Below are 20,207 nucleotides of genomic sequence, written 5' to 3' on the forward strand. Positions count from 1 at the left end.
TTATATAAATATTTGGCCTTTAACACCAAAGGTAATATATAGGACAGACACTGGTCTTAGGAGGAAAAAGATGATACTGGGTAGAATTTGGATTTGACGACTTAGATGAAAAGGAGGGAAAATTATAGGGTGTTGACAAAGGTGGAAGGGAAGTGCAGGGAAGAAGGTTTAACTCAAAAGTTCGCTCCTGAGAGCATTGTGTTCCTTGTTCTTAAGACTGACTTGAAATTTACCAACTGATGAAACTCTTCAAGGCTTAGCTCAAATACAAACTCCTTCACAAAATCTTCTTAGAATTGCTCTGTAGAAGGCACTGTCCCCTCCACTGTTCTCTACAGCTCTGCAACTCTCCTCCAGTCCATGATTGTGAAGACTGATTATCATAACCTATTTTTATACAGAAAGTTGCTGAGGCCAGGACAGTCTCTCATTTACTGTGGACTTCTTAACCTCTACATGGCTCCTAATATTCAATTCCTAGTCCATGCACTGAAGAACAGAAGGATTGTGGAAACTGAATATAAAGTGTTTTTAGAAATTTAATGCAAAACATACCTAGAACATCAGAAATTGTCTAAAGAAAGTACCATTTACTATTGCTTGGAGAGCATAAAAAGTTGTGTCAATATAAAATTTTGTGATAAGCCTATTAGGTAAATGTCAAAATAAGGGATTTTTGTTGTTGTTGCTGTTTGCTTTTTTTTTTTTTTTTTTGAGACAGGGTCTTGCTCTGTCACCTAGGCTGGAGTGAAGTGGTGCAATCATGGCCCACTGCAGCCTTGTCCTCCCAGGTTCAGGTGATCCTCCCACCTCAGCCTCTCAAGTAGCTGAAACCACAGGTGTATACCACCAGTCCTGGCTGATGTTTTTTTTATTTTTATTTTTATTTTTCTAGAGACGTGGTCTCACTATGTTGCCCAGGCTGGTTTCAAAATCCTGGCCTCAAGCGATCCTCCCACCTTGGCCTCCTGAAATGTTGGGTTTACAGGCATGAGCCACTGTGCCCAGCCTAGAGGAGGGTATTAATATCAAAATTTTTTGAAAAGGAGTGCTCTCCAGGCAAAAAGTTCAACATAAAGAAAACATAAAAAGTTGTTTTTTTATACAGGGGATTTGAGGGAACCGACATTTTAAAAGAAATGTATTTCCCTCCACATGGTTTGGCTATGTCCCCACTCAAATCTCATCTTGAATTGTAGTTCCCGTAATCGCCATGTGTCACGGGAGGGACCTGGTGAAAGGTAACTGAATCATGGGGGCGGTTCCCCCATGCTATTCTCATAATAGTGAGTAAGTTCTCATGAGATCTGGTGGTTTTATAAAGGGCATCCCCCTTTGCTCGGTTCTCATTCTTCTCTCTCCTGCCGCCATGCGAAGAAGGATGTGTTTTCTTCCCCTCTGCCATGATTGCAAATTTCCTGAGGCCTCCGAAGCCATGCTAAACTGTGAGTCAATTAAACCTCTTTCCTTCATAAATCAGTCTCAATTATCTCTTTATTAGCAGCATGAGAATGGACTAATACACCCCACCAAAATCAATATCGACATTTTATATATAGTGAAACAAATTCTCCTTCAAGTTGTATTTTACATTTGTGACACTTAAATATGTAACCACTAGAGACATTTAAAAAGTAGTAACTGTTTGTTTTGCAACTATAGGTCCGAATGATTTTCAAAAAGTGGACACTGTCATCTTGAGAATGAAATACTGTAACAGGTTGGACTGAGGAATAAAAGGAAGATGAAAAACCCTTCAATATGTGTGTTTGTATGAATCTGATGTTCTCTGGGGCCCAGATACCTCTAAGTGTTAATTAATTTTATTGTAATAATTATAATTTCAAGGATGACGTTATTATGAGTAACCAACATTTTGTCTAATACTTTATACTTTTCAAAGTGCTTTTAATCACACGCTTTCATAATTCGAGAATTTACTTCAAGTGCTGTCCAATCATTTGACAAAAATGAGTTCTGACACCAGAGATGATGGTGCCTGTTAGAAGGGCTCAGGGCACACTCCTCATGATTTATGGGCTGACTTAAAACCCATGCCTGATTGATGGGATCCAGGAGTGTTGAAGAGCAGAACACCAGGCTACAGAGACACCTGCTGCCTGTAAATTTTAACTTGGTCAGGACAGGGAAACACTGAGTCCCTTGGCTTACCTTGCTAACGGGCGCCTGGCTCGATTAACAGCTTCCAGGTCGGCATAGCGGAGATCAAGCTGGCACCCAACAAGGATAACGGGTGTTCGAGGGCAAAAGTGCTTGATTTCTGGATACCACATGCTTTTCACATGATTTAGGGAATTGGGATTAGCAATCGAAAAACAGAGGACCACAACATCAGACCTAAAAGGAAATCATAAAAGAAGCTTGTATTGCCTTTTAACAGGTTTTTCCGTTTACCATTATGGTTCCTCCCAAACCCCATCCTTCTAATGCCATCTCATGTCACAATTAAAAAAAAAAAAAGACCAGATATTAAAAAACATCTTGGAGTCATGCAAACAGCCTGATAAGCCCCCACATTCCAGCACCAACACAGCCTAACAGTTCATTTCCATATTGCACTGCAGAATGCTGATGCATTGATGTTTCCGATGAAGTTATTTTATGGTAGAGATGATTACCCAAACTTGTCTCAGTCCTGGAACCACAACATGCTGAACTATTTCTCTTCATCACAAGAAATAGTTTCAAGAGAAAAGAAAATACAAACTACCTTTCACCAGTTTAAACAACATAAAGGTGATGATGACTCATCCCAATGAGATAAAGCAAACAATTTAAACATTACTGAAAATGTAACAAGTATTTGCTGTACAGGGTCAGCAAATACACAGAAGGATTTCTGCCCTTCTTCCCACTTATGCACACATGTAGACAGCATAGCCACTTATCTGTTTCCGAAAAGAAAAATCCTGAATTTGCAGGAATTTTGACTCTTTACTAAGTAAGGCAAGAAGGTAATATTTAACATATAACTAGGCGAGAATTAGATTGATGACTAACAAGATGAGAAAATATTGGAAGCAGATTTCTCAAATGTTACATGAGATACAAAGCAGGTATATGGGGAAAAGAAAAACTGCTTTATAGTAAATTTTGACATAAGGGTCTTCCATTTTTACATAATAACTTGCCATTCTAGGAGTCAAAGAACTATTTTACAAAACAGTTGTCCAATTATGGTGTTTGATAAATAGCTGCTAAAAGGAATCTTTCATAGGAATTATAAACCATCATTCTAGGTTAAAATGTGCTGAATGATGACTTTCAAAACACTGAGGCAAAAGGATACAAAGAATAAGAAAAGTTACGCCCAAGGATTCAAGACTATCTTGTGGCTAAATTCAGAAATAAACTCTTACAATTTCATTAGATGTTAATTTATTGCCATTGCTTTTATTGTTTATGTAATGAGAAGAGTCAAGTCGATGAATCAAAACACCTTCCTTTTAAATCATTAATGAGCTTCCCCCCTACATATCAATGAATACAAACAAATATATGCAGGCAACCATAAAATTTCTAAAAATAATCACTTGCAATGCAGAAAACTGCAGGGTGCTTACATTAAATGTAATTCACAAGCTGTGTCTTTAAATTTATATCCAAGAAAAGCTGCATCAGACCACAACAAATAGAGCAGAAAATCCTGAGATTAAAATATTTCCAAATTATAAGAGAGGACCTAGGACTTAAAGTAGATGAATGTATTAATCTGAATGTTCAGAATCATCTTGAATAAAGATATCAAGATTTTTGGATGCTGGGATAATATGAGCAAAAATATGCATAAATATATAAATGAAAAGAAAACATGTCTTGTCTTTGGGATTCTGATTTACTTAGTGAAATATTCTGTGCTCAGTCTTACAATCAGCATAAATAACAGTATCCAGTAAAGCCAAGAATGCTTTGAATTTTACATTTTTTATGGGCTGAGTTTTCTATTATTCATAATCCTATTTATATCAGGTATCTGATGAAACTCTGCTATAAGCTTCATCCTGAACATAAAATAAAGCCACCATGAATTTTGGCACAGTGAGAATAGAATGAGAATATCTGAGGTTCAAAATTATACAAAAAGAATTGAGGAAATATATCCAGCACCTAAATGTGTTATAATATGTATAAAATAGTTCTAATTGGTGCCTTCTATTTCCCTATTAAGACACATGGCTCTAAGGGGAATCATTCTCAGAGCTTAATTTATATGACAGACATGTAGCTAAATGTCAATTCTGTTCTCTAATTTTATGATACAGCATATGAGGTTTTGAAATCAGAGCTAGCTTGGTTGTCAAGGTTACCATGATAACACTCATGGTATTGAACACATACTAGTTGCTATCCAGATGACCTGTAAACAAGTACAGACAGGACCTTGGGGGTTGGAAAAAAAGGAATCTTGTGATGATAGTAGCACAATGCCATCACACAATACAGGTCCTGAGGGCCCAACTTCTAACTATGTCACATCAATATCTAAATGCATGAAATGCCATTGGAAAGCTGGAAAAATAATTCAATGTCCTGTAAATATTTCACCTCAAAATAATGATAGTTAAAGAAAAGAGGTTGTGCTGAGAGCAATACTACCTCTGAAGATAAAATAACTTATTGAGTCAAAATTCTATCTGTATATCAGAAAAAAGGTCTTCTTGTTTTTCATATTCACATTTAGGTGCTATGAGAATCTGTGCTCATTATTTTACACTGAAAGCAGTTAAAAAATAAGATTATTTTTTATTTATTTATTTTTTGAGACGGAGTTTTGCTCTTGTTGCCCAGGCTGGAGTGCACTGGCATGATCTCAGCTCACCACAACCTCTGCCTCCTGGGTTCAAGCAATTGCCCTGATTCAGCCTCCTGAGTAGCTGGGATTACAGGCATGTGCCACCATGCCCGGCTAATTTTGTATTTTTAGTAGAGACGGGGTTTCTCCATGTTGGTCAGGCTGGTCTCAAACTCCCCACCTCGGGTGATCCACCCACCTCGGCCTCCCAAAGTGCTGGGATTACAGGCGCAAGCCACCGCGCCCGGCCCAAGATCATATTTTAAGTATCACAATGCTTAAATGTCTTGTGGTTAACCCTTGTTGATCTAAATACAAATGCAAGTTAAGAAAACTTTACATAAAGATTACACAGAATTCTATTCTTAAGGTCTGCCATATGAACGTAGCTCCCTAAAACCAAGTTTAACCAAAAGGCTAAGCATTAGGAATCAATGGACGCAGTGACAGAGCTATAGAAAGATGCAGCTTTGATGCATTTCTCCTTACCAACATTCTTCTGTAACTCCTAATTCTCAACACATCAGTATCCTCTGTGATATAAACACATATACAATCAAGTAACTATTTTCAGAATGCCATTTATTCCCTCTAGATTTCGAGCCATTTTTTTTTAATCTAGTCAAAGAAGGCACAAGACCTGCAGCTAAGAATATCTCCAGCTTTAGGCAGAATGCCAAGGAACTAGAGATATTAAATAACTTTTAATCAAAACATTCATTCCCATGTGGAGACTGTTCAATGTCTGACATAAGCTTGTGTTTAAAAAATACCATTCCTCTGAAAGATAAAAAGAAACAGGCAAGTTCTAGCATTTCTATTTCTATGGCTCTGTTACATTTTTTAACTTTGAAGAGTCAGTTTAAAAATAATTGGGAGTGGTGAGTGTGATGAGGACATTCTCACATATCAGGCAGTAGGGTTAGTCTAGAAATGACCTCAGGGGTCCTGTTTCAGCTGTAAAAAGAATCAAATAGGATTTAAATGGAGTCCTACAGATATTTGGGGTAAAAAGCATAAGAATTCGAGAATGCAGAGGCAGAGTACAGGGTACATGAGATTGTAAACTCCAGAACCTGAATACTGAGAAGGGGTAGGAAGGAGTTTGGAATGTTTATTGTACTTACTTTTATTAAATATTTTATGTTTCACTGGGCTAAACAGTTTTATTAGAGAAAGCCAGAATTACAAAGGACTTAAGGATATATGGTCTTAGTTGCTTGCCCTTGCCCACGGAATGTTTATATCTTAGGGAAAAATGACTTCTTCTTTCTAAGGAGAAAATATCAATATAAAAATTTTGCTGGGTACTAAGACATCAAATCATGTCCATGAAATAACGTTTTGACTAGTCAAATCAAAAACAATCTGAAATAAATCGAAATGTTGAAACAATTGGAGATCTTGTTTCATAGAGGAGTGGGAGTGAATCAGAGAGACCAAGTCATCCAAAAATGCCTGAGCTGATAAAGCCAAGCTCAGCTGCATCAGTTTTACTTCAGATATTAAACAAACAAAAAAGCGCATTTTTTTTTCAGTTATCTTTCTAGGGGAACACTGGCCAAAGATAGCATGTGAAAGATTGGCAAGGATATTTGAATAACATAAGGAGTACATGCAAAGTTGGGACCAATCTTTGTTGGAGGATTAAAGAAAAAAAAATCCAAAAAAAGTGCATCTTACCCACATATCTTGGCCCTAGCTAGACTTTGAACAGCAAAATACCACACATGTTCTCAGAGACTGTCTTTATAATGTCTACAGTCAAATATAGCAGAGTTGGTGGGAAAAGATCAGAGAAGCAACCAGAAGCTCAACTTTTTTTCCAATCTGAAATACCAGATTCATCCTTTGAAGACATGGTCGGAAAAGAATTCATAATCAGTAACAAACTTTTATTGTTAAATAAATTTTCTTCTAAATTCTTTCCTGTCATAAAAGTACTGTCTTCTTAGTTTGACTTTCCTTTTCTAGTCTCATTTATTTTGCCACTATCATCCAGCTGAGGAGCTGTGGGCCTTGGGTTTTCTTACCTGGTTAAGTGAAAGAATAATTCTGACATTATCTTTTTATCTAGAAGCTTCAGATCAGGTAAATTTTACAAGCAATGAGAAGGACAGTGGACTCCACCAAGTTCTCCAGAAAGCTATGAGTCGGACAGCCAAATGCCCTTCTCCAGTTTGTCTGAGTCTGGTTGGGTCTCTTGATACATTAACACTTGGTGACCAAGAATAAGCTAACAATTACATACATATACATATAATTTTTTTTTTGAGATGGAGTCTTGCTCTGTTGCCCAGGCTGGAGTGAAGTGGCTCAATCTCGGCTCACTGCAACCTCCACCTCCCGGGTTCAAGCAACTCTCCTGCCTCAGCCTCCCGAGTAGCTGGGATTACAGGCGCATGACCATGCCTGGCTAATTTTTTTGTATTTTTAGTAGAGATGGGGTTTCACCATGTTGGCCAGGCTGGTCTTGAACTCCTGACCTTGTGATCTTCCCACCTCGGCTTCGCAAAGAGCTGGGATTACAGGCATGAGCCACCGCGCCTGGCCGCTAATAATTATATTTACCCAAGTTCTGCTTGAAGTATCTCCTTTCAATGTACATTTGTACAAATTCTTTTGTTCTGTGGTAGGATCCCACCTCTTTATATGTCATCATTGACTATTATTACTTATTTTTTTAGGAGAGACTCCCCATATCCAGTATACGGACAGACATTGTGGTCACATTTTAATGGGCTTCTTTTCTTTGTCACTGTGCATGAGTCCCCCTCTGGCAAAGATTCAAGTAGGAGTGTCTGACCTTCTTTGGGGCTTCAAGCTTCTTTTTCCCTGCTGGTAACTGAGGTAGGTTCTTTACAGAAACATTTTCAAAACCATTCATGTCGACAACATATCTTTCATGCATATAGTCTGACAGGGCTATGCAAACAGACAGATCAAAACAGCACAAAACAGCTGGGAGCATGGCAGAGAAAAGGAATGTGTAACACGTGGCTTTGGAAAATTTTAGTAGGGGAGCAGCCCAGTGTGTATGAGATGCAGAGGGAGTTGTCAGTGATGGTGCACATAACCACCAGGAGATGAATGGCCGTGTAAGCTCATACTCATGGAGGATGGAGAGGCCTGTAGGGGAGCGCCTGGCAGGGGATCTGGGGATAGCAGGGCAGAACCATGCAGTGCCCTGGATGTGAGCAGAGAAATCAAGTTAATACTTTACCAATAGCGTGAGGCTTCTTAAGTACAGATGTTATGTGGGGAAAACTGTCAAAACATCCTGAAATATATCCAGATTTGTGAGTGATTAGCTTGTGCAACTATTTTTTTCCAAGCCCGTATCTGCATGTTTAGTAGGAAGCAATATTTTAAACCAGTCTTCCACCACCCTCTGAAAGTGGGGCCAAAGCAATGCATGCTCTTAAGTGCAGGGAAGTCACATCAGCATCCCAGCAATGCCACCGAACCCTAAGGTAGATAATATTGAAAGCAATGGCAAAAACCGCAATTACGTTTGCACCAACCTAATACTTGAGTCTTAGAAATGGTTGGTTCTACCATCATAGTACAAATATCACAGGGGGCAATGGCCTTGCCAAAGAAGGTTGTGGGTTATCATCCAACGAAATCAGGCCATTTTCCACTCAAAATCTCATTTTCTATACTTGGCAAATCATACTCCCGTTAGTTTATTCTTACACCTCACATAATCATCAGAAGTTGAATGCATGTGAAATTGCGTGAAGCACAAATAATTTATTAAAAGAAACAGCTTAAACAGTCTTACTTAACTCCTGGTCAACGAATGCAGGAGGCACTGAAGTAAAGAAGGCTTGCTAAACAGACGAAGGTGAAATTGTGGTAATAAACTCTCTTTCAACTCCATCTGGAGTTCATATTCCTCTTTGGCATTCCCTGAAGCTAAATGACTGAGGAACTTCCTTCCTATACTTTTCATGTTTTCTTCTGAGGGCAAGTTGCACGCATAAGAAAACTTCAGTGTCAGCTACCGCGCTATATGGGAGGTCTCTGGGATTAACCTCCCCGACTCTTCTGAGACCAAACTGGGTAAACCAGCACGATCATTTGACCACGATGACAAAAGGACTCTACCCAGCCTCCTTGGCAACTCTCTTTGAATCAGTAAAAGTATCAGGAATGGTCAAGTCACTTATCCAGTATTATTCATCAACCATCTAATCATTTCTTGCAGAAATAGTAACTGAGAACCTACTGTGTACCAGGCATTCTTCTAGACATTGGGGATAGAGTGATTAGTAAAAGACACAAACTGCTGTCCTTGTCACACTTGATCTCATTATGTTCACATTCTAGTGAAGACAGACAATAAAGAAGAAAAATATTAAAAATAGGTAGTGCTAAGTGCCAATTAGAAAATAAAGCAAGGAAAGGGGACAGAGATATTGGGAAGCAAAAATTGCTGTTGAAAATGAGGTGGCTAGGGAGGTCCTCGCTGAGAAGGTGACATTTCCAGAAGCCCTCGGGGAAGGGAGGGAATCAGTATGCCGGTATCTGGGGGAAGAACCTAGCAGAAGAGGAAACAGAGCAAAGGCCCGAGGTAGGAGCCTGCCTGTGGTGACCTCCTGGAGGAAGGGACCATGCCATTCTGCTGGAGCACAGTTGTGAGGGGAAACTGAAGTCTTTGAGCAGAACGTAGTGATATAATTTATGTTTGAACAGTGTCAGCCCATTGCTTTAATGAGAATGGACTAAATTGGTGGCAAGGTAAGAGTGGGAGAGGACTGGGAGGGTCAGCGGATAGGGAGGGAAAGGCAGGAAGAAGCAGAGGACCAGTTAAGAGGTAAGAATTCCGAGAGAGAGGATGGTGACTCTGCTGAGCCTGGGAGGGGTCCCCTACAGGTGGAAGTGGCTGCATTCTGTATACACACGCTGAAGGTATAGCCTGAGGACCAGATGTGTGATGTGAACCAAAAGAGTTCAGAATAATGATAAGCTTTCTCGTGAGCTATTTATTTCTGCTTCCCTCTTCCGGGAACTGACACCTCTAGTTCAGCATTGTTAACCCTGAATTGTAATGGTTTATGTAGCTGTCTTTTCCACCATACTATGAGGTCATTTTCAGGGATTTTGTCCTGTTCCTATTAATTTCTCTCTCATTGTGCGCACACAGTGTAAGGAAACAGGCCCTCAATTAATTTTTATTAAATTAAAAGGCCTTATGGATATCAGAAAGTAAAACCTGCATATACAAATGTGTCTGCAGACTCAAAGTCTGAAAGAGATGAATTTAGGCTTAAAGTAAGTCAGAGAATCACTTGGAACTTTAATAAAGAATGAAAATATAATGTGAGCCATTACAGTTCTTCAGACTGTTAACGCTGAAAGACTGCCATGTAATACCTCCGGTATACGGCAGAGGTTAACCGGTTAATCTCTATATATTTTAATTATTTGCATTTCTCTAAAAAATCTCTTTACCCCATGTAATTGGATAATTTCATAACATCAGAATAATAATGCATTAATAATTTCTTCCAGGAATTAGATTATCTCCAGAAGCAAAGGAAATGTAAAGAAATGGACAGGTTACTTTCAGGATTAATTCCAGGTAAGTTACAACAGAAATAAGGCTTAAGAAAGCCCTCTATTGCACAGACCATCTTGCTTTTAAAAAACACACAAAACAAACAAGCAAATCACTAAAAGCATAGTCAAGATGATAAATTGAAAAAAGAATTCACTAATGTGCTTTCTGTGTCTGCAATTCAGAACTTCCTCCTTCTGACTTATTCTCTCTAGGCTGAGGGCAGAGGCATTTTTGGGGGAGAATAAAGTGGTGGACTAATTTTGAAAGTCTAATCATGGCCAATATTAGAAATTACTGGTAGAATTGTTGTTAAGATTCACTAAGGAAAATATCAGTGAAAGTGTTCTATAAACCGTTAAGTGCCAATTATTATCAGACAAATATAATTATGGGTTCAAAAATCACTAAGAGTGTATCTTGTATGTTGACTTTAATAAGAATGGCAGAACACTTTCATCAAGAGATCCTTTCCTTTTGGATTACCAGCTGTGTCCTTTATTGATATGGAATAGCTGAAAGATAGGTAACAGAATTATCCACTGAAGATATGCAGAATTACTTAAGTCTCTTTCTTTTCACCACCTACTTTGAAAGGAAAAACTGTATGGGCTGGAATATATTTCTTCATCAGAAAGTTCCAGTATAAACACATCACAAACTGATGTTTTCTTTTCTTCTTTCATCATGAAAAGTCAACACACTTAGTTGTATTTGACCAACTTGTCAAGCTTCCTGTTATTAAGCAGTAATAGAAAAAAAGTAAAAGGAACGCAGAACATAAGACATTAATGTACTGAACAATGCATATATTCCTTATTCTCTTTGCCCATTGCAGTGGCCTCATTAATCGCACTCCTGTGGACTCTCTTGGGCCCATCAGTGCTTTTCTGGGCTGAGCCACAAAGAACCCAGCCATGTGACTGGTGCTTGGGCAGCAGCCAAAATCCTTCCTGGCCCTGGCACATGGGTGAGCCCCAGGCATCAATCAAGCCCTGTTGCTATCTCATTTGGCACTCCGCTTTCCAAGGACAATTTCATCCTGGGGACAAGGCCGGGTCAGGCATAGGAATCCCAGCTCTTCTGTTTTTCCCTTCTGGGTAGAATACAAGATGTACCAGTTCAGAGCGGGAAGGACAGTGTGGGACAGCAGGCTGAGGGTGGCACAGAGAATGGTACATGTATTTTCTGTGCGCCAGATGATTCAGCTTCACTGCAATTCTATGCTTGAGTTCTTTAGTACAGAATCCCTAAACTTCCAACACTGATTTAATTTTTTGAATTATTTGTATGCATGTAGTCTAACACGTATCTGTTTGTTTTGGATGATCACATAACAGCAATAATCCACCTTTAATTGTTCTACTTAATGCTCTCATCTTTAGGCAAATGGATTAAAAAATGTTTCTCTATATAATTATTCTTAAAAATTATTCTTATAAAGATCTTGAAAATGATACCCAGAGGAGAAACAACCTATAATTGGAAAAGCGTTATTATTCATACCAGTAATTCACTGTTTAAGAATACTCATTCACGAAAGGCATTACCAAAAAAATTTACAAGTCCAAAAACTTGGGGAAAACAAGGGAGGATTTGAGGGTGTGGCTGAGTGTAACTCTCTCCTTTTTCTCCTGGGGGCAGCTGATCTTTCTGTTTGCTAATTCACTAAGGAGAGGCTAAGCACCAGTATTTTCCATCTTCATCACCTTCAGGTTGATCCATCACTTGTTATTCTATTATAAAAGGGCATATATAAAATTCAACTTGGTAAAATAATTTGGCATTTGTTATAAGACTATTTCCTTGTCTATGCCTTAGAAGATCCTGGAACACATGAGAGATTTGTCAACTCATTCAACTAACATTGATCAAGCTCCTACAAGACACCAGGCCATGTATCGGGGATAGAGAATAGAAAGACAAAATCTCTGTCCTAAATATACTAGGAAAATAGGATAAGGGGAATGGGAGAAAATTAAGGAGCCAATTTTCCCGCAATACAGTTATTGCTACAATAGGGATTTGCAAAGCTGTCCTATGGGAACATAAGGAGAGACACCTCACCTGGATTCCGAAGGTGACAGAGAGGGTGGGAAGAGTGCAGAGAGGAATTCTAGGAGTACATGACACTTGTTCTAATTCTTAGCATATGAGTAGTGATTAGCTAGCTTGAGAATAGGTGGGATAGGGGCCTAAATTCTAACATAATTCATGTTTGTGGGCCTGGAGGGTACAAAGGGCACAGAACTGCAAATACTTTGTTAGGTCTGGACCAAGACAGGAGGCTGGGAAGGCAGGCTGGGATTCAATCCAGAGAAACAAATAAGAATGGAGTCTCATGCCCATGAGTCTAGTAACCAACCCCAGTGAGAGGACGCACTTGATCACTCAACTCGGCACCCAATTTCCAGTCAGAGTGACTGGGTACAAAATGGAGGTCACATGCATGCTGCCAGAGATTACCACCATGTTCACCAGTTCCAGAACGAACCAGCTACAAAAGACAAAATTGTTACTATTTGATGAAGAAACGGAAAACTTTCACAGAACGTGGTGTTCTCTATTTGGCTATCACAGGGTATCTGGTGAAACGTTTCTTGTTAGAAAAAGATATAAACATAACCACAGGCTGAGAAACAGGCCCCTGGGTCAGACTGTGAGCCACTGAGGCAGGGGGGTTCTATCTCTGAGAAGAGGGAACCAGCATGATTTTGTGCGACAGTATGACACTGTCCCATCGTTAGTTTCAGGGTTATATTCAGCTATTAAGGATCTGGTTCCATTTTTTAAGTTCACATAGTGATTTACGTTTTCAACGAGACTAACTTAAAGTTCCATAAATAATTAAAACATATATAGTCTAACACGCAAACCTTTCTTCATATATCATAGACTACTTTGTCCATAAGGATATTTCTTTTCTTTTCTTTTCTTTTTTTTTTGAGACAGGGTCTTGCTCTGTTTCCCAGGCTATAGTACAGTTGTGCAATCCTAGCTCACTGCAGCCACCACCTCCCACACTCAGGTGATTTTCCCACCTCAACCTCCCGAGTAGCCACAACACCTGGCTAATTTTTTGTATTTTTAGTAGAGATGGGGCTACACCATGTTGGCCAGGCTGATCTCAAACACCTGGCCTCAAGTGATCCACCTGCCTCAGCCTCCCAGAGTGCTGGGATTATAGGCATGAGTCATTGCACCTGGCCTATTTCTCTTCTTAAAGAATTTTTATTGAGATATAATGGAAATATACCAAATTTGCGTATTTAATGTTTAATTTGATTAATTTTGACATACGTATTCCCCATGAACCATCATCATGATCAAAATGGCAAACATTTCCATCACCCCTAAAATTTCCTTATGTTCCTTTGTGATCCATCCCTCCCCTCCATCCTCTTCTCTAGGAAACCAGTGATCTACTTTCCGTCACTATAGATTAGATTGCATTTTCTAGGATGTTACAGAAATGGAATCACACAGTATGTGCTCTTTTTTGCTTGGCGTCCCTTACTCAAAAGCTCTCTCTCTAATCGTCAAAAATTCTTCCCTTCTGGCTGAGGTTTGGTAAGGAGTATCAGAAAATTCCAGGACGGTGTTTACCAAAGTGGGGCCAGAGGACCATCTGCCTCAGAGTCTTCTAGGTACTGGCTAAAATTGGCTGATTCACCTCTTCCAGAACTCTTACATCCGAATGACTGCTCTGTTCAAATAGGAGAGCTAACAGTTTTAACCTAACCTCTTAGGGAACAACTATTTCTATCTCTTGGTTCAAATTGCTGCTTTTCTTTCATGCCTTTCTACTTTTTTCTATAACCTGAGCAATTTTTAGTTCTTTTTGTTATAGCAGCACACTGAACTGAATGTCTTTAAGACACAACCAGTAATAATTTCCCAAGACCTCTTGGTACCATATATTTAAAAGTGTGGTTTGGATTACTTTTCCATAAAAAGCACATGCATTGCTAACTTTCTTCCCTTAGTTACTTTGCTATCTATTTATAAAGTCTGCCATTAGGGCCAGTACTTGAGTGAAGAAAATGAAGCACTTCTTCAAGTGCAAAATGTAAGAGGGTACCAAAAAAACTTCAGTGATCCAGATAATACTTAAAAAAAAAAATTCAGGCTGGGCATGGTAGCTCACGCCTGTAATCCCAGCACTTTGGGAAGCCAAGGCGGGCAGATCACAAGGTCAGGAGTTCGAGACCACCCTGGCCAACATAGTGAAACCCCAGCTCTACTAAAAATACAAAAAATTAGCTGGGTGTGGTGGTGGGCACCTGTAATCCTAGCTACTCGGGAGGCTGAGGCAGGAGAATCACTTGAACCTGGGAGATGTAGGTTGCAGCAAGCCAAGATTGCGCCACTGCACACCAGCCTGGGCAATAGTGAGAGACTCTTTCTCAAAAAAAAAAAAAAAAAAATTCAAATTAAGGCAAAAAAATCCGTGGTGGACAAAGTATCAAAATTTTAAATAAAGTCAGCATGAGTAACAGTGCCATATTGTGTCTGAGGCAGAAGGAAAAAAAAAAAACCAAAATAGCAATTGTGATCCTGTCTTTTTAAGATTATTATTATTTACATTTTATGCCCAAAGCGAGTGACTCCCTCAGTATGCCCTAGTCCTGGCCCTGGTCCACCTCCTGGTCCACTTGAAGTTTCACTGTGCAACGGGCTGCTTGCCATCCTAACATCATCATTACAATGTTATTTCTGGCCCAGGCTTTAGAATGTGCTATGAACATTAAGAGCTAACTCAAAATGCTCTATCTAGACACACTCACTGATCCTTACTTTTTCCCTTGCCATAAAACACAAGCACAACCAATCCCAGGCAAAGATACAAACACCAGTCACTACAGTCCTGAATTTTTTAAAGGGCCTCAACTGTGCATTGAGAATGGGGTGTGTTCATTCGTGTCTGATTACAGGTAACTTCAACATGAAACTAGACATACAGAAACCATAGCTCTGATTAATGTTATCATTTAAAACATGTACTTTACTTCTCATAGGAACCAACAACATTTGAGGAAAATCAGTGTGTAAGAATAAACTATATAATAAATGGGTTCTAACTGGACTCAAAATAAGCCCAGAAATTGCTGGGGATAAGGGCAAGTACAGTGGTTCTGAATGTTTTAGTTAAATGATTTGGGGAAAACATGCCAAGATTCCCATTCACTCTCAGAAGGTTTTCTTGGATGTATCATTTTTACTGAAAGCAAAAGGACTCATGCTCAGCTACTTAATGGATGCATATAAAGAATTAAGTTATTTGTTGTGGAATAAAGAATTTAAGAGGAACACTGGAATATCAGAGCTCGTAATAGATGGTGAGTGCTGGTCTTCAGGGTCCACACAGTACTGTGTAAGATTCAGACCGTACCAGGAGGAAATTTCAAGTAATTTTGTCATCCATCATCATCACAAACTACAACAGCATGGTGGATGGGGAAGATATGGGCTTTGGAGTCAGACAGATTCAAGAGGAAAGTCCAGCTGCACTCTGTCCTGGCTGTCTGACCTTGGCCCTTTTTTGTGCCTGTTTCTCCAACCGTGAAATGAGCCTATTTTGCAGGCTCGCCACAAGAATGAAGCAGTACAGGACACATGCAGCACGTAGCACAGGCCTGGTGCATGGGGCACCCTGATTAAACTGTAGTTGTTATCACTGTCAGCAACATAGGCTTTATTCAGTGTCTGAAGGTTCTCTGACCTGCAGACAGATCAATGAAGGAAATTTTCTAGGGGAAAAAAAAAACAATAGAATCTGCAATTATTTACCTATGTGTGACTAGACAAAAGGGACTGATATGGTTTGGCTGTGTCCCCACCCAAATCTCGAATTGTAGCTCCCGTGATTCTCACGTGTCGTGGGAGGGACCCGGTGGGAGGTAACTGAATCTTGAGGGCAGGTCTTTCTCATGCTATTCTCATGACAGTGAATAAGTATCATGAGATCTGGTGGTTTCATAAAGGGCAGTTCCCCTGCACATGCTCTCTCTCTTGCCTGCCACCATGAAAGATGTGACTTTGCTCCTCCTTTGCCTTCTGCCATGATTGTGAGGCCTCCCCGGCCACACAGAACTGTGAGTCCATTAAACCTCTTTTTCTTTATAAATTACCTAGTCTCAAATACGTCTTTATTACCAGTGTAAGAACTGACTAATACAGGGACTGAAGGGCCAGATTCCTGATAAAGGCAGAGCCCATCCTGTTTGTCTATATTTTCAGTGCTAAGTCCCTAAATGTGGACATTTCATTTTTATAAGAGCTCCAGGAGACAACTCTTGAGTTGAGCGACATCCCTTTAAGAAGAGGCGCTTTCCTTGCCAAAAAAGAGCAGCTGATCAAAGTCATGGTTACTATGTACGGTTTTGTTCCTGACATTTTAAAAGATCCAGAAAAGAGCTTCAAAAGTTCATCCAAAAGTGGATATAAAGTAGGTGGTGGAAAAAAGGCCATAAGAGAGCTGGAGTTATTCACTCCAGAGAAGAGAGGGTCGACAGATTTCAAAGTGCAGAGCGTTACAACACTCATGCTACTCTGTTTCCTTCATCTCCATGGAATAGAAGGGCTCCTATCAATACTTTTTTTTGGATAGATGGATGATTTCCCTTCCTGAAGACATGGGGTCAACCAGATGACCTTTTGAAATCTCTTCTAGTTCCAATCTTTGCACAAATCCAAAAGAGCAAATAGAAATCCAGCTCACCAATGTAGGGTCCCAGTAGGTTGAGGTAGCTTGGCACAGTGGAAAGAGTGAGAGCCAGGAGTCAGGCAGAGTGGCTTTGAATCTGCCTCTGAGACTCACTTGCTGGGCAAATTTATGGCAGTAAAAGAACTCAACCTTTTACTCAATGGTAGCACCAAGATCATCTCTGCCTCCTACAGTTCCTGAAAGGATTAACTAATGTTGGCAAAGCACCTAATGTGTTGACTGGCACACAGTAGGCTTTTGAAAAATTGGAGCTTTTATTCTAATTGGCAAAAGAATGGGTAGAATAGTTCCATTTAAATCATAAGAGAGCAATAACACTGTGGTTATACCACATCAGGAACATTGCAAATTCAAGTTGGCCAACTGCCTACCACTGACAACTCCTCATCCCACAGAATCCTCTCTGCAAACTAGAGCTTGTCCATGCCAAAGAATGTTTGAGGGGCAACTTATTAACTACCTTTTGCTATGAAGCAGAGGAAACCGAAGGCAAGGTCTAAAACATGTTGGTTTAAATCTGGCTTCTGTCACTGTCACCACAAGAATCAAATTAATTATTTTAAAAAGGTTTCAAATACAATTTCAAGAATAGGGAATGTATTTCACATGCCTCAAAGTTTATGGCTGAGTACATCCCACTGAACTGTAATTCTCACTAAGTACAGTAAAAATGTCAGTCACAAAACAGGTTTGCAAACCAAACAAGTTTTGCAAAAACAAAAAAGGTTTGTAAAAGCTATAATTATGATTCCTGTCCTTCACAAATGATATAAAGGTAAAACTTGAAGTCATTAAGAAATTAACCAGCTCTCTCAGAGCCGGGAAATGTACTGGTCAGGGACCTATAGTGAATAAAAAAACTCCTACTTCTCTCAGTTTTTTCCATAAAAATGTAACTTTTTGGCATTACGTCAATGTGATATTACATATTTAGCATTTACAGAAAGATGCTGGAGTGCAAGAGAGAGGAGCTCTGGTTTTTATTCTTTAACTAGAGGTGGGGTCTGTGTCAGGACGCCTGGAGGCTGTGAGGAATTGGAAAAGGCAGAGGAAATACAAGGTACAAACATGCACACAAAGCAAGGCCCTAAGGAGAACGTGGCCAGAAACACGGGAGTGTTCCTGAAGCCCCTCAATGTTGCTCAGAGAATCAAACTTGGCTTGGGGGAGCACTTCCTGTTTCTATCAAAGGGATAATGGGTTACAGTTGACAGAACCAAATGTTACAGACAAAGGAGCAGAACAATGCACTTTGAACCAATGGAGTCACAGGAAAGAGCAGCTTATTTTTGTTGGGAGGGAACACACACGCAGGTATGGCATGTTGTATTGTAAAATGACTCCAGCTATGTCAGAGAGCTGGACGGGGCCCAGTGTGGATCTACGAAGGCCATCGTGCCATTAAATAAATGCTATGCAGGAATCTCACAAGATAATGAAGCAGCCCTTTTATTACCACCACACCAGCTTTACGCTGAGGGGTCATGTTAAATTTCATTGTTTGAAATGAATACATTTCATTGTTGTTGTTTTCTCTTTTTTTTCTGTTATTTTTTCACAGGTATTGACAAATGCATAAATTTCTAGTGGCAACAAACCACTGAGCTGTTGGAATAGTCTCTAGATTCTAAACCCAAATATTTCCATTAACTCATCATCAGGCTCATCATTTTCACGACACTGTTTTAGAAGTGGGGATATAAAAAAGTCCTTTGAAATCTACTGTATTTATCCTTACACTGCCTAAAGTCATCAAATCAAGCTTCCTCAAAACCATAGGTGTTACAAACCTGACTGCCCAGCAGTTACAAGCATGTTCATTTATAATTGTTATTTTTACATGTAGAACAATTGGACAAAAGAAAAAAGCAAAATGGCACCTAAGATAACAATCAAGAACATTATAGAAAGGAAAAAAATCCAGGAAATTCAAGGAAAAGAAAACTATCTATGATGTAGGATATTAAGTTCAAAAGTCCTTGTTACCAAGGGGACATTAAAATCGTGTTTTGCTTCCATAACTCTCTGAGTCCCCTTGAAAGAAAGTGGTCTAAGTCACAGATTCTTTCAGTGTGTGAAATAATTCCTGGGAATAGGGCAAACTCTTTCAGCAGTTTATTCATTATTTTAGGCCACTTAGATAAATGACAATAAAAGTCTGTTCAAAGAGCTACTGGCTTGGAGAAACAGAAGAATCTTCAGAAATGCTTATCTCAATGCCAAGGAGTAATTCACGTGCTTGGAGTACCTAACTAATAAAATCCTGTAAGGTGACATGATGTTTGATGTCAAGAAGAGACAACAAGGCCATGATATCTACGTTCTACACTTAAAATGAAATGTGTTCATTTATAATTAAGTGGTAAAAAAAAGTCTCCATTAATACACAATTTAACAGCTATAACCCATTCACTGAGAGAGACGTTAAGTTATGGTGGCAAGGAGAGGTTGCTAAATATTTTAAGGCACTTTGACCATGTTCCTACCCATATTAATGTCCTTCTAGAGGAGTTTTCCCATTACTAGATTTTTTTCTCCTTTTTAAAAAAATAAACTTTAGTGTTTCTGTTCATTTTGGAAATATGTCTTGCGAAGGACTTTGGAGATATTTTTCTTTCTTTTTAAAAATGACCTTCTAATAAAAATAATAGACTTTTCAGATAACACAAAATCCAAAGCAAATAACATTAGACTCTGCCAATATGGTCATGAAAAGACCAAACAGTCTTTCTGAAGTAGGGTGACCAAGTGCCAAAATAACTTAAAACATTCTAACAGAAGGCAAGTGAAGTGTTACTCAGAGAACCAGCAATCAAAGCAGCCCGCAGATGGAGGGTGTTACAGAATCCTAATCTAGCAAACCTTCCAGCTTGACCACTGGTTGTTTTCAACACAGTACTTCCTCATTGGCAGGGCACGCTTCTTTTCTTGACATCAGGAAACAATACCATTTTTTTTTCTTTTCCTTTTCTTAGACACAGTGCAGAACCCAGCACATTTCAAGGCCATATGATGTGGTTTTTGTTGATTTGTAAACCAGCTTCTGGTTTTGAAAAGGAAATTGCATTCAAGCTCAACCACGCTGTACTAGTCTTGGTTTA

General features: G+C 39.3%; 1 protein-coding gene and 1 long non-coding RNA gene across 37 annotated transcripts in view; one reads left to right on the forward strand and one right to left on the reverse strand.

Moving 5' to 3' along the window:
• The window catches only part of RHOBTB1 (Rho related BTB domain containing 1), a 141,036-nt gene that overhangs the window by 29,843 nt on the left and 90,986 nt on the right, over positions 1 to 20,207 (reverse strand). For 30 of the 35 annotated variants that reach the window (XR_010159739.1, XR_010159738.1, XM_054659391.2 and 27 more), the window contains 1 exon segment: positions 2,173 to 2,358. Coding sequence is in view for 33 of the 35 variants with exons in the window: in XM_054659391.2 (XP_054515366.1) it covers positions 2,173 to 2,358 (186 nt within the window). In the remaining 2 variants the exon portion in view is untranslated. 35 annotated transcript variants of the gene reach the window in all.
• On the forward strand, positions 1,357 to 20,170 carry LOC104008185 (uncharacterized). 2 transcript variants are annotated; one of them, XR_682669.3, is made up of 3 exons: positions 1,371 to 1,445; positions 10,334 to 10,403; positions 20,082 to 20,170. It is a non-coding gene; the product is annotated as an uncharacterized LOC104008185 (long non-coding RNA). The 2 variants fall into 2 exon arrangements; XR_008537397.2 differs by lacking the exons at positions 10,334 to 10,403; positions 20,082 to 20,170 and adding an exon at positions 1,663 to 1,760 and having other exon boundaries at positions 1,357 to 1,445.

The sequence above is a fragment of the Pan troglodytes genome, chromosome 8, assembly GCF_028858775.2.
Source record: "Pan troglodytes isolate AG18354 chromosome 8, NHGRI_mPanTro3-v2.0_pri, whole genome shotgun sequence".
NCBI classification, from domain to species: Eukaryota; Metazoa; Chordata; class Mammalia; order Primates; family Hominidae; genus Pan; species Pan troglodytes.